The sequence below is a fragment of the Plutella xylostella genome, chromosome 20 (assembly GCF_932276165.1).
Source record: "Plutella xylostella chromosome 20, ilPluXylo3.1, whole genome shotgun sequence".
Lineage (NCBI taxonomy): Eukaryota > Metazoa > Arthropoda > Insecta > Lepidoptera > Plutellidae > Plutella > Plutella xylostella.
In genome coordinates, this window is record NC_064000.1 from 4,270,805 (window position 1) to 4,285,766 (window position 14,962).

A 14,962-nucleotide genomic window follows, 5' to 3' on the forward strand; every position below is an offset into this window, starting at 1 on the left:
CTCATTTTTTTTTCCAGGAAACTTTAAATTAACTTGTTTTTGCATAGTATTTGTAAGTATGCCCTAGTTTTTTAAGGTCAACACCTCTATTGACGGGTGAATAAAATAATATACCTATCGACTTTTAATTTATATATTTTTTCTTAATAATTACCTTTTTAAGTTAACCTATAATTATGGTGTCTCCTATTATGTTCTATAGCGGTTAGTCGGAATCGGGTCGCTTGCTATAAACCTCAATAAGTATTAAGACAAAAATAAAATAATGAAATTATCTGCAGCCGTTGCAGCTTATTTTACAGATCCCAAGTACCCTTCTATGGGATTCACCGTGGTATTTTTAAAGCTCATTGGACTCTGGCATCTGAAGAAAGTTCATTACATTATGCCATTTTGTTTATTTATCTCATTCATGAGCCAGATTATGCACGTCCTAATGTCAAAACGGATTGTCCATTTTTCCTTAAACATGTTTCAAACGGGATTTTTCCACTTGGGATTTTTCAAGATGGTCCTTTACTTTTCTAATTTATCTAAATGGATGGAGACTTTTAACTGGCTATCAGAAATGGAGATCCAGCAACAAAAAGATGTTCATCTGAAGCCGATTGTTGACAGATATATTAAGTACAGTAACAATGTCGCTTGGGCCTGGTTCATTGCATGCTACCTGACATTTCTATTCAATTACGGAGAAAACGTATTGATGGTCGTCATTCAAATGGAAACATTACATGAAATAGATCCAACCTACATATGGTTTTTTTTTCTCTGGCCTAAAGATCCTTTGACTGGGAGGTGGAATGTTTATCCGTACATATTACTGCAGTTTCTTTATGCTTTTTGCGCCGTGTTATATGCGACCGCCTTCAATATCTTGTGTGTATCGACAATGATAGCCATGGCTGGACAGATAGAAGTGTTAAGCGAGATGTTTCGACGAGCGCTGGACACGGATAGTGAAGATGAGCAGTATCACAATCTGATTAGTTGTTACAAACGATACGTCCATATACTTTAGTAGGTTGTGCTGATAATTCATATGAATTCTGAAGGCACAAAATTTAATTTTAACAATTTCAAACGAAAAATTTGCTTTCAGAATGATGGACATGATTATGTAAAGCGCAGATTTTAGGAAAGATTTCAACTTCAGATATTTTTTGACCTTAAGATTATTTCCGCACATCTGAAAGGGATACCCTGATTATGATAATGTTTCATTTTCTTTTCAGTATTCAAAACAATTTAAATAAAATAATGTCGTCAACTTTGTTTATTTACTTGCTGATAGCCTCTATAAATATGAGCCTCATAATTTTTAGTTTGGCAAACGTAAGTTTTATTTTTGTGCATATGCAAGCTTTTTCGAGAGCTGTGATATATATGGCTAAGTAGGTTTTATAGCGGATTTACAGTGATTTTTTATTGTGTAGCTTCCAAGTTCCGATAAGCAGTATAATAGTAGTAGTAATACTACTAATTTGATAATCAATAATTAAACTCTGGCTAAATTAATTATACAGTTAACATTTCCTTTTTCTTCTCTTATGTTTTTATTTTTTTAACAATTACCTATCTTTTTATAGCTTCAACAATCTTCCAAGATTGCGTCGCAAGTGCTTATAATATCACTGATGTTGGAAGCGTTTTACTACTATTGGCATGGACATAAAGTTATGCATCAGGTATGAAACAAATTGAAACGATCGCAACTACCAAGTGACATATTTAAAATTTATATTTATTTTAACCCACCGTAATTGTTCCAAAAATGGGGTAGTGCACCTTACCTGTCTCTGAAATCATTATGAACCACGCTATCTCTGCACTCATCGGGAACACTCATGTTTTGTTTCAGTTTTGATGCAACATTTTTGAGTTTAAGTAGTTACGGATTGAATAATAATAAACAAATTTTATTCTTCTCCAGAGCCAGTGTGTAAGCGCGGCGGTGTACGACTCTGCCTGGGTGGACAAGAGCCCTAGAGTCCGTCGCCTAGTCTACATCATGTCCTCGACGGTCAACAGGAAACTAGTTTATAAAGCCGGCCCGTTCAATGAAGTTAACGTTACAACTTATATCCAGGTAAGGTGAATTATATTGCGAAAGAAGGGGGACCAAGAAAGCAGCCACAAAATTCAGGCATTCAGTAAAGGCAGTTCGTGAGAGGAATATTGTGCGTGTTTGTATTTTGTTCGTATTTGTTTCAGATCTTGAAAGTGACCGTTAGCTTTTACAAATTAATGTGTGACACAAACGTGTACAGATCCTAGTATGCAGCTCCCCAAAAAATTACAGGTTAAGGTACTAGGCGGCATCAACAACGCCAGCGGGTGGACCGGGCAGCCACAGCCCTTTGTAGTTACACTAATTTATGTTTGGACAATAAAGAATTAAATAATAATAAATATTCTCATTACCTACAGTACAGGTAACCTACCTTTCATCCCTAATGGGAAAGCCGACTAGCCGAGTAAATCCGGAACAATGGGAGATTTGTCACCATAGACAACAACCATAGACAAACACCGATTATAGATGGCGCTAGTAAAGCTTCATAATACTCAACAGCACTGCATATATTTTTTTAGCCGTCATGGATTCCAGTCCTTTCAGCCAATACAAAAACCCAATGGATATGAGTTCAACCATATGCAATAACTAGCTGTTATATTATGCATAATATCCGGAAATCCTAGGAAAATCTACCTACCATAGACAAGGCGACGACGACACGACGACGCGGGGATATGCTGAAGCTGAGGCATTCATGACACCCTACTTCTCGTCATAATGAAGGAGGGCACAAGACTGGCAAAAAAAAGAGTTGAAAGTCAAAAAGGAACATTTTATTAGAAAATATAAGACTAACTTTTGATTATTTTGTCTGATTGTTAAGTACTTAAAAAGGTACAAAAAAAATCTAATCTATATCACTATATTGTAAAAAACAATGACTAATATCTAATAATCATCCTCTAATAATCTATTTTTAACCGTGGTCGCTTGTCAGGCACGCCATCTAACGGCTTATCTTACAAAAACTCAACTGGCAGCTGTCAAGGAAAACTGAAGACTTTCGAATCCATAAAGTATAAAAGTGTTCGATAGGCACAAATGTCGATACGTGACTCGTGATTCCAAAATAACTACTACTACCTACTACGTTACGTTAGCGCTTTTCCATATGTTTGTGTAGCATCGATCGTACAACGCTAGCGAATGTATTGCCACCTTAGCCCGTGATAGGCCTACTTCAAGTCACCCAGTATCGACATTTCGGATACCCTTTTTTGCCTGTATTATATTTTATCCTTCAGAATAATAACGACCACGCTTTGCATTTATACGGGTATCTTCATACGTTTCTGAACGCATTTAGGTTTGTTATGCGACACAAGCGCTGTCTATCCGATAGATCCAAAACTAATAAATTCAAAAAAATCAGTTTGGTTTGTTGTAAATGTCAAAGTGTAGCGTACATTTTATATGAAATAAATTTACTAAACATTGCGTGAATTTAACTGAAAGTGAAATAAACCCAACCGATATATTATGAAAAATATGTTCTAAGTGGTATATTGATATCTATCTACTTTGTGATCTTGTGAGACATGGATCCTTTCACTCAGGTAAGTTATCGCTTGAAACGATGCAATAACGGCTATTCTATTTAAAGGTCAGTATTTAACCCTAAACAAAATATATTTCAGCGCATGTTAGAAAGAGCGAGGGCTAGGCAGGAGAAAATCGACCAGAAACTTGCAAGTTCCGGGCAAAAAGTCCCTAAAAGGAAACCACTGACTGAAAACATAGCTAATTTGAAAACTGAGTCGCCGGTGAAGTCCCCGTCCAAACCGAGCAGGGATTCTATATCCTCACCCAGGAAATCAGCAATCAAATCTGACTCTCCGGTTCGTTCTCCCAGTCGAAGAAGCATTCAGAAACCAGACCAAACATCCTCAGTTCAGAAACGCAATGAACTAACAGTGACAAAGGCGAAGCCCGACCTGGCATCGCCTCAGAAACGCAACGAGTTTATTGTGACTAAAAAGGAGTATAAGACTCCAAAGCGAGCCAGCTCTGGTCGACGCAACTCTGATGTGTCCGTCGAGATCAACATTATGCACCGTGACGACATCCAGATTGAAGTCCAAGTGGAGGAGAGGGACGCTCCCATGAGTGTAGTCTACGACTCCCACCCCGGCAGCACTAGCCATGTCATTGTGGAAGAAATTCATGGTATGTATCTTTATAAAAAAAATATAAAAAAGTAAATTGAAAAGTATAGCAGTAAATGTTTCATCATCATGACAACCCATCACATCCTCACTGCTGGGGCACGGATGTCCTTCCAATCAAGGAAGGGTTTTTTAGGCCTAGTTCACCATTCTGACCTAGTGCGGGTTGGCGGACAGTAGAATATTTAAATTATCCAAAAACTGACTATAGATTTCTTATATAATAATAGTTTTTATAGGTACAATACTAATATGGCATTGTTTTGAATAGGTTTACCTTAAACTGAATTGTAAAACTAAATGATAAATGCATTGTTTGCCAACATTGCTCTCAGGTTTGGTCTAATTAATTTTCCCTAAATGATAGAAGCTTTTGTTGTCCTGTGGCATCTGAAATAAATTAGTCATGCTCAACTAAGCTACTGATTCTTTGTAATAGTAATTAGCTAATGGTGTTTTGTGTTTAGTTTTGTTTCTTTGATGAAATAAAGTCAGTGTTGATACATACAGTAACTTATAAGTGCTTTAATCTTATATAAAGTTATTTTCTTGTGAGAGTATTAACTGTAAAAATTGATATTTTTACTGTAAAAAGAAAAACATCTTCCATCCTGGAACACTTAGTAGGTAGTGAACTCAACCTACCCTTAATAGTTAAATTAATTTAGTTATATGTGCCTATGTCAAACAACTCCCTCTCTTTTTCTCTCTCTAACAAAAGTATTTAATAATTCCAGAAGAAGCTCCAAAGAAGTTGCTAGAACGCGAGGACAGTGACATGTCAGAGCACCGGAGCGAGCGTGCCGGCCTCCGACACAACATCAAGTCAAGACTGGACCGACTCGGCATCCTCTATTCTGGTGAGTGCATATTTCTTTTTATACAACCTCTGTATGCCTTTTGTTTTGAGCAGAAATAGTAATACAATATCCAAGAGGCCCTTTTTAATAAGAGCTTGTCCAATTTTGAGTTTGTGTCTACCCTAGCTTGGAGCCTATAGAGATATAGGTGACCATCTGACCATATTTTACCAGCAGTTATTGATATGCATAATTAAATATGATCCTTTTGGATTAAAATGGCCAATTGTATTTTACTGGCCAACCCAGAATTTAGTTCTATGTGGCCCATCTTAAAGCTTAGAACTATTTGAAGCATGTTAAAGTGTTCTGAAATTGGACAAGCATAAATATACCCGATTATTATATACAACAACTAATGCTGTAGTCCTATAGTAGAGATAATAATAGTAGAAATACATAATACAGCTAGCAATATCAACAGGGTGTCCACTATCTGGAAAGTCAGGGAAAGTCAGGGAAAAGTCAGGGAAGCTCTAGGTGGTCATGGAAAGTCAGTGAAATTGATGGGCCACCTGGAAAGTCAGGGAAAAATGACCCTTTTCTAGCCTAGTTTTAGTACTTTTCTTTACTAGTAATCCTTCTTTTTTTACGTGAAATAAAGAAGTCATAAAATAAAATCTCGTTTAGATTTGGAATATTTTTGACTGATCCTTACTAATTAAGTTTTTTTTAATACACTTTCTCTTATTCATAAAAACGTTACAACAAATTGTTCTCTGTCAGAGAGTGACAGAACAGTTCAATAGCTAAAGCGTCTAGTAACTTTTTTTATGAATAAGGGGGTAAGTTTATATCGTGATTTAATCAAATATAACAGATAGAAGGAGCGGTGGTAGCTCAGTCGGAGCAGTGGTAGCTCAGTCGGGTAAGCGCCCGCTTCTCAAGCAAGAGATGCGGGTTCGAATCCCGGCGCTGACATGTACCAATGAGTTCTTTTATCTTTAGTACAATGTATACCACTGCTCTTACGGTGAAGGAGAACATCGTAAGGAAACCTGCATATCTAGATTTAGCACATCTAGATATGTGAACCCACCAACCCGCAGTGGAGCAGCGTGGTGGGAAATGGTTCAAGATTAGGAAGGCAGTTTAGACCTTGGGGATATGCACAAAGGTTCCACTCTAGAGAGCCAGGTGCAGGTACTTACACCCCCACAGAGAATGGGATAGAATAGAATAGAACAGATAGAAATTTTTTTTAGGAATTCTAAAAGATTAGCTAGACCCCAGACTCAGCTGGTAAAATTATGTCCCGTATATAGTTTGATGCAAAAGAGGGTGACTCAACTCAACATAAAAAACAAATTTAATTTAAAGACTTTTAGAAGTTAGTTATAAAAAATAACATGATTTTGTTGGTGCAGACGCGCTGCAGCCGCGCTCATTAACTGACTTTGAAAAAAGGAGGAGGTTCTCAATTCGCTAATTATTTTATACCTCAGCGAGACCGCATACGCCGCCTCCGCGCAGCATCTATTAATCTTTAACTAATTTTCTACTAATTTAGCAGAGCAAAACGAATTTTATTCTATTTTGTACTGCATGTTTAATCAAATTAAAAAAAAATAGCTACTTACACAACTAACAACTTTGTCAGGCAGGAGAGTGCCATACAACAAAAAAATTGTTCTGTTTCAATTTCGGTTTCAATATCTACTGCGATGGTAATCAGTCAAATTTTTACTTAAAATAATAAAGGCGGATGCGTTTTTTTAGGTTTTTTTTTTAGAAAGTTGTTTAGAATGACCTCATATGGCTTAAGAGGGAACCTCGAGAAATAGGTATTTAGGAAAACATTTGCTATCGTTTGTGCACTCATGCCCCGGGGCTCGGGTGCTGTGCTATAGAGATAAATGCAGCTCGTGAATGACATAGGTACTTTTCTTGATAAATTTTCGGGAGAAATCGTTATTCACCAAGTAAATATCAACAAATCTTTTTGATTGTGATGTAAATCGCTTCAGCATAATATATTCTAGGATATCATAAAAAAAAACATTGTTTTTATTCAGCAATGGCGTCATTTTGGCACAGTTTTGATCACAAAAATTGCGTTACTTGAGGTTTCTATAAGTTTGAATCTATAGCAAATTTAGAGAAATGGAAAAACTATAAATTATTTATTGTGTCGCCATTATCCTAAAAAATCATGGAGATTGGATAATATTTAGAAGTAGACCAACGTTTTCTCTTTTTGTATGGACGAGCAAGTGCTATAAGTACTTCCCTCTTAATATACAATTTTTGGGGACCCTGTATAAATATTTTACGCAGTCAAGTTTGAATAAGTGTCAAACAAATGAACACAAAACTTTGAAATCAAGCTTTCGTGTTCAAATTACTTAAATTAGGTTAATTTTTTCATCTTCGGTCAGGGAAATTTTTTGAAACGGTCAGGGAAAGTCAGGGAAAAGTCAGGGAATTTTTTGGAGCATTCTGAGTGGACACCCTGATCAATCCATGACCTCATTCATAACTAACAATAGGTTCTGTACAGAAAGTAATTCCATTGCACATTATTTATTTATCAATAAATACCACCATGATATAATGAAATAGCTCACTTATACATGTACATAACTATTCTATTCTGATTAATGTTACTGCATTCCCCAAGTGCCTATTTAATAAATTTATGTATTTTTTATAAATTCACATTTTGTTACAACACCTGCATTTATTGAGCAACCTTCAGAAATAATAACTATGGAAATTCACAATGTAATTCACTTAAATTTACTCTAATTACGTCACTGCACTGTCGGTACATATTACTGCCATGTTATACCAGTTCGTATGTAAATATGAGTTAGGCAGACATATGTCAATTGTAATTTTTCGGACACATCCGAAAACCAATATCTGCCTAGGCCTGAATCGAACCTGAGACACTTAACATAATATTCATTGTTATTAAGAACCGCACCATCCGATTGTCAATTACAATTCCTCACTCTTTTTACTTACCTAATACATTTTATCAGCTGCATCCTTACTCGATAATAAGTTTTAGTCACGCAGTAAAATACAGGATGTTATCATAAATATTTTGCTGTACATTTTTTGTGTTCAGCCACTCTATTCTATTCTATTATCTGTGGGAAGGGGATGACCCTTGAGGGAGGCATTTGTGCTAGGTCAAAACTGCCACCCGATCCGTTACGATCTAACCGACTATGGAGAAATTGAAGCTAAACCTTGGACCATTTCACACGTCTAGATGTGCTAAATCTAGATGCAGGCTTTCTCACCACTCCACAGGCCGAATTTCACTTACCAGCCAGAGTCCTGTATTGTTATAAATATTGCAAGCTTATCTAATAGTTTATCAATAAAGTATGAATCATGAGATGAGCCATTCTATAAGTATATTTTTTAATGGTGTTTCAGTCCGAATTTTAGTTAATTGTGTATTTACGTCTCAATAACATTCAATGTAATTTGAAAGTTTCAGAACAAACACTGTGTTAATTTATAAAATGCAAGGTAAACAGAAACTTAACAAGTAAAAAGAGCCTTCAATGGAAAAAAAAACCTTATGTTTAAAACCGTTTTTACAAGGGGGTGACTCGTGTGGTCATCAAAAACAGCTTTTGCAAACCCTCGAAAAACCAAACACTACATATATTTTCATTTAATCTCCAGACAAAGCTGACCTCTCGTCGCCCATCCACCGTACGGAGCAGGAGTTCAGCTCGGCCACGCCGCCCGCCACGGAGTTCGAGAAGCAGACGCCGCGGCCGCGCCCCCCCGCCGAGGGCAAGAGGAAGTTCGGCCGCCTCGCCGCGCTGGCCGACCAGATCAACAACTGGGAGGACGACCTGACCCACCATGGGGTGAGTAGCTTATAATACTTCTTAAGTTTATAGCAGCCCACTGGATGCGGTCTATAGCTTTCCGCATCCAATCTTACCTTTCGCACTGGGAGGACGACTTGACCCACCACGGCGTGAGTAGCATTTACAATACTAGGTAATGAATGAATGAATGTATTGAATGAACGAATTCATTGAATGATGGAAAGAGGAGTTTCGGCCGCCTCGCCGCGCTGGCCGACCAGATCAACAACTGGGAGGATGACTTGACCCACCATGGCGTGAGTAGCTTATACTTCTTAAGTTCATTGCAGCCCTGGATGCGATCTATAGCTTTCCGCATCCAATCTTACCTTTCGCACTGGGAGGACGACTTGACCCACCACGGCGTGAGTATAGCTTATACTTCTTCAGTCTGTAGCAGGCCACTAGATGCGATCTATAGATCTATAGCTTTCCGCATACAATCATTATCTTTCGCAAGGCGTCACCGTCATCTAGCCGGATGGAGTCCTGCGCGTTAGCCTAGTCATTTAGAAGGAATTAATTAATAAATATGAATGAATTGAATGAACGAATTCGTTGAATGATGGCAAGAGGAGGTTTGGCCGCCTCGCCGCGCTGGCCGACCAGATCAACAACTGGGAGGATGACTTGACCCACCATGGCGTAAGTAGCTTATATTTCTTCTTCAGTCTACAGGAGCCCACTGCTGGACGTAGGCCTTCCCTAAAGCACGCCACTGGATGCGTTGCCCTGGTCATCGTATAAGCTACATTGTAGCTGTTGTGTATGATAATACAATCTAATAAATGAATGTTTGTTGGTTTTCCAAACGCGTTAGGTCCCTCGCAAATCGAACCAGGAAATAGATATTATGGACGTTGTCATTGTAACTGGTTGACTAACCCATTGATGGTATACGTAAGTCTGTGTATAAAATTGTTCATGATGATATACGTCAACATTCCTATAATATAGCATAGGAACGTTACTACATTTTTCACAATAATAATATTTATAAACAAACAAAGAATGAAGTCATGAGTTCCTCGAGTATCTTAACATTGTTACCTCATTTGCAATACCGCATTCTAACATAGCAGTCATCCTGCTTTCTTATTCTATTTAGCTTACCCCTTTTGGTTATATCAGTAAAAATTTCAAGTGTAGATATAAAAATCGTAATCAAAATGAAATACGTAAAAGCGCCAGAATTTACGAAAAATGAGCTTCAATTTATATCTGTAAACATAGTGGGTGAAGTGATAAAACAAAATGGACAAACGGGCTTTTTTAGACAAGTATGTACATAATTTATGATTGTACAACAGTGTTGTGTGTGTAAAAATGTGCTATGTACTGGCCGGCCGTAGTCATTTTCATTTTATTTATTTACTAGCTGTGCCCGCGAACTTCGCTTTGCATTAAAAAGTTTTCCCGTGGGGATTCCGGGATAAAAAGTAGCCTATGTTCTTTCTCAGGGTCTAGACCATATGTATACGAAATTTCATTCAAAACCGTCTAGTAGTTTTGGCGTGAAAGAGTAACAGACAGACAGACACAGTTACTTTCGCATTTATAATATTAAGTTAGGATTTCATTCAAAAGTAATTTTGGCGTGAAAAAGTACCTAACAAACAGACAGACACACACAATTACTTTCGCATTTATAATATTAGTTAGGATAATGCGCGCGTAAGAAACATAAATAAATAGTTGAATGTGGTGACTGTCAAGTCATGGTAAGCGTTCGGGGTGAGATTTCATCAGTGCTCGCTGAATTTAAAATGAAAGCTGTATCAGATATACAAAACAACATCTGTACGATCAGCATCAAAAGTAACTCTTTTGTGCCTTGACAACCGGTCAGTGTTTGAATGAATTGACAGTTTGTTACTTTGAAAATGTACAAATATGTAGGTACCTATAGGTACTACTAAAGAAGCTGACTGTACCAGTACCCCTGTTTTATACCATAATCACATCTCATCATCAGCAGCCCAATGCTAGACGTAGGCCTCTCCAAAAGCACGCCACTGGATGCGATCTTTAGCTTACCGCATCCAATCATATCCAGCCACCTTTCGCAAGTCGTCATCGCATCGTAGCCTCCACTCCAGAACACGTTTACCCATCGGTCATCTGTTCTTCGACAGATGTTATAGATTTTTAAGTTTACTAACTCGGTGAGCTATACCCGTGACTTTAGATCTCTGTCGGATTACTTCGTTCCGGATGCGATCTTTCAGAGAGACTCCAAGCATAACTCTTTCCATAGCTCGCTGGGCATAATCACATCTAATAGTAATAATCTCTTTCTCCGCAGCAACCGGAGCCGACTAAAAAGAACAACAAAGACACGAAGGCCGAGTCTCCCACTCTCGACGTGTCCATACATTCCCTAAACGACATCAACAAGGTGCTACAGACAACGACTAAGTGTAAAGAGGTTGGTTATGTTATTTATTATTAACTTCAAATACTGATGTCGATTCTGAAGACACAAAATTTAATTTTAGCAATGTCAAATTATGAACTTTGCCATTAGAAAAAGCGATTTCATTAGAATTTATGGTTTTGACAGTACTTAAATTAGAATTCCTGCCTTCAAAATCGACATCAGTGTGTTGTTGTTTAGTACAGCCATTTTTCCGGCTTTGCCCCACCCAAATATACTGGTACCTCTATGTTCTCTCCAAAAATACACATGGTCCACGCCGACCCTTACTTTACGTAAACTGTACAAATAGTGCAGTAGGCCTAGTACTGGTTGTTTATAATATTTGCATTGACTGGATAGTTATCATTCTCTCGCATACAAAGTGGCGACTCTAACGAGAACTATCATGTTTTTTTTTACACAAAATGCAGCATACTGTAGATGCGAGTTTATAGTTTACAGCAAAAAACGAAAAAGTTACTATTATTTTTCTATGTCATCTGCATTTATAAATCTCTCAAAAGTTTCGGAATTGCCTCCGCTAGAGGCGCCACTTAATATGCGAGAAAACTTTATCGTTTTTGTACAGGTACTGCACATATTTGTAGTTAAAACTGTAGTCATAAATACTTATAAACTAACCCCTTATTCATAGAAAAGTTGTAGGACGTTTTAGCTATTGAACTGTTTAGTCCCTCTCTATCAAGGAACATTGTTCCATGAAAAAGAGGGTAAGGGAGGTAGAGTTTTACCATTTAGAATACAGTGTTAACTTCAACGATACAAGATAGACTTTTAATTTTGTCTTATTTAGCAGGATTCAACCTGTTAAAATATCATTCCTGTCAAATAATATAGCCAAGCTTAAATGCAGTTATTCCTATTGTTACAGAGCACAAAACCGGTCAACTCTCACACATATACTAAACCATCCAACGATGTTCACCTACTGAACAGAAAAGTTATAGCAGAACTGGTAAGTACCTAGATGATAAGTTAATTCCCACAGCGACAGCTAGATGGCGATTCAACAGTTTCATTTATTTGTGTTAAAAGTGGAGATTTCATCAAATATTTCAGAGAAGCAGATTTATTACTAATACTTTAATAATTCTTAAAAAACATTGCAGTTTATTCATTATATTTTTGTGATCAGAAAAGTAATTGAAACAAAATGTATATCTATGCAGCAAAAGGATATGCTTTTTTTCTAGCATAAAAAATATTCCTTCATAAAAAACGTAATTTGATTACATTTAATCCAAGTACTTTAATTATTGGATTTTAATGCATATTTTTTCTGTGAAAATTTGAATCACTTAAAACCATAAGTGATAAAAAATGCAAGGATGTTTTATAATTATGTTATTTTGGGTAAGTATAAACACTTCTTTTTATTAATACAGTTATTTGTTCATAAGATTCACAAGTCAATGTTTCTGATATTTACTTTTAAACAATATTTCCAGGGAACAGTGATATGGCTTATTAATCTTCTGTAGCCTAATACCATAGACTATTATACAGGTGTAGCAAAATTGGTATTCTAATCCCAAAGGGGGTGACTCGGGCGGTCATCCTGCTCAACTTTTGTTCGCGAATTTCCAGTTAAATGTCAAGTCTAACAAAACGACCCCCTCAGTCACCCTCACTCCCTTTCGGCTTAGCTTTTTGCAACACCCTGTATATGTAAGGAAGAGACAAAAGATATCGCGCGCGCGACTAACATACCCCGCCTCCTCCTATGATTGGGTAAAATGGTGTTATATAATTCCTTTTTAATTACTTTAAAGTAATTTTATCTTTATTAATACCTTTTAACGCAGAGTTTCTGTAGTTGCATTATATCTTCTAAATCACTATTCTTTGTATGGTTATGGTGAAGGTATCCGAATATAAAATATACTGTTGCGGATTTTGTTATGAAGAAGTTGCATCTAGGGTTAATGTCGGTAAAATGAAGTCCCTGCGACCACTATCGATTTGGCCATCCACTAAGTACAAACAAAAACATAATACTATTGCTATGAGGTCCCAGTGCCTGCTGCATGGCACCTATATCCTATATCGACGTAGATCATCTTCATTACACGGAGAATCGTGTCAAACGTGATGATGTGATTGATGATAAATGATACCTAAGTATATTTACGTCGGTTAAATATGTATCATACACACAAAAATATCATATCATATGCTCAAAGCTGTGCTTACATTGTAACGCGTATTGAAAATATTACATTAATACATAATTATGAAAAACGCTATTCCTATCTGTGTCATTGTTGTCCAGTTCTATGTCTATACAGCTACGTCGGCAGCTGTGACCTTGAACTGGCGTCATCGAATTTGCGTATCATTCGGCAAACCACGGCCCTATCTCGCTACGTGACAATGTTTACTAACACAGAAAAACTGTGGAGAGTATTATGTATCGGACGAATATACGTGTATCGCAGGTTTTCCCTTATTCTGAGAATTGAAGATTCGGTAGAAGATTATATTGGTGCTTATGTTGCCGTCGCCGTCTTCGGTTGGGTTTTTTTTCTATTGTAGGTATCTCTCCATTTTGCTACCCGCTTATTGTTTGGTTCAAGTGGACAGCACTGAACCCTACTATGAACCTATGTTAATAATGAACTGATGGTTTAAATTATTTTAAACAAAATAGAGGTCAGAGCCTAACATATTTTTGTCTTCTTTGATCAATTTCTCATACGTGGATAATGTTTCTTTTCTGATTCTACATAATATATCTGAATTTAAAATTTACAATACCAATGTGAATCTAAATGTACAAGTTTTTAAAACTAAATAGCCGTCTATTTAACTCCCTGTTCCGTAGCTTGGCTGCTAATAATGCGGCCCGTATAGTAAACAATTTGATGGCGCACCCGCATAGAATACGTAACGACAATCTCATTGACATCGCGGGATAGTTTCTAATGCAGCCCCTGCACCATTTTATCAATTATTTAATATAAATATTTGCTTATTAGCTACCTATGTAGTGAAATAATTTTCATAAAAATAGGTCAAAATTTTGTTTAAGTGAATATTAAAATGAATGCTATCACTATTGCTGAAATAGCCATATTTAAACCACTGATCAGACCTTAAAAATATATTTATATTTATTAAGTTTATTTCTTATGTGTTAATTATTACCTATAAATCACGGATACCATTAGGTAAGCTTAACCCGAACACTGTTCAAGACAAAAGTATTTTTCTCTTTGCCTTACAAAATAGCATAAAAAGTATTTTTCTCTTTGGTCATAAACTTTTTAATATTTTAAACAAAGCCACACACACATTATTAGCCACAATACATTTTACGAGTTCCTATATTATTTGGGATTTTACGACCCCTTTTTTGACAGACGTTTTCGTCTTAAACAGTTCAGGTATAACATTTGTATACTGGAGTTCGTTGGCATCATCAACCATTATCCAGGTTTTAACTTCCACATTAACCTTAAATTTACTAATAAATGCTTACGTATTAACTAAATAGTGTATAAATACATTGCAAATGAAAAAGCGAAGTTCGAAAGAATAAATGGAAGCGAACTCATAGCCATAAAATATTTATT

The 14,962-nt window shown here is 36.6% G+C and overlaps 2 protein-coding genes across 2 annotated transcripts in view; both read left to right on the forward strand.

Moving 5' to 3' along the window:
• The first annotated feature begins 1,218 nt into the window (after positions 1–1,218).
• LOC119691724 (odorant receptor Or2-like) lies at positions 1,219–3,164 on the forward strand. The gene is made up of 4 exons (XM_038109798.2): positions 1,219–1,335; positions 1,590–1,688; positions 1,934–2,089; positions 2,215–3,164. The coding sequence occupies exons 1-4, from the start codon at positions 1,261–1,263 to the stop codon at positions 2,275–2,277; spliced, it is 393 nt and encodes a 130-aa protein (XP_037965726.2). The 5' UTR covers positions 1,219–1,260; the 3' UTR covers positions 2,278–3,164.
• Positions 3,165–3,293: 129 nt separating this feature from the next.
• LOC105391749 (anillin) overlaps positions 3,294–14,962 on the forward strand; it is a 58,594-nt gene continuing 46,925 nt past the window's right edge. The window contains 6 exon segments of the mRNA XM_048628323.1: positions 3,294–3,636; positions 3,718–4,246; positions 4,983–5,105; positions 8,754–8,944; positions 11,253–11,375; positions 12,259–12,342. Of these exon segments, the coding sequence (XP_048484280.1) occupies positions 3,619–3,636; positions 3,718–4,246; positions 4,983–5,105; positions 8,754–8,944; positions 11,253–11,375; positions 12,259–12,342 (1,068 nt within the window). The 5' untranslated portion in view covers positions 3,294–3,618.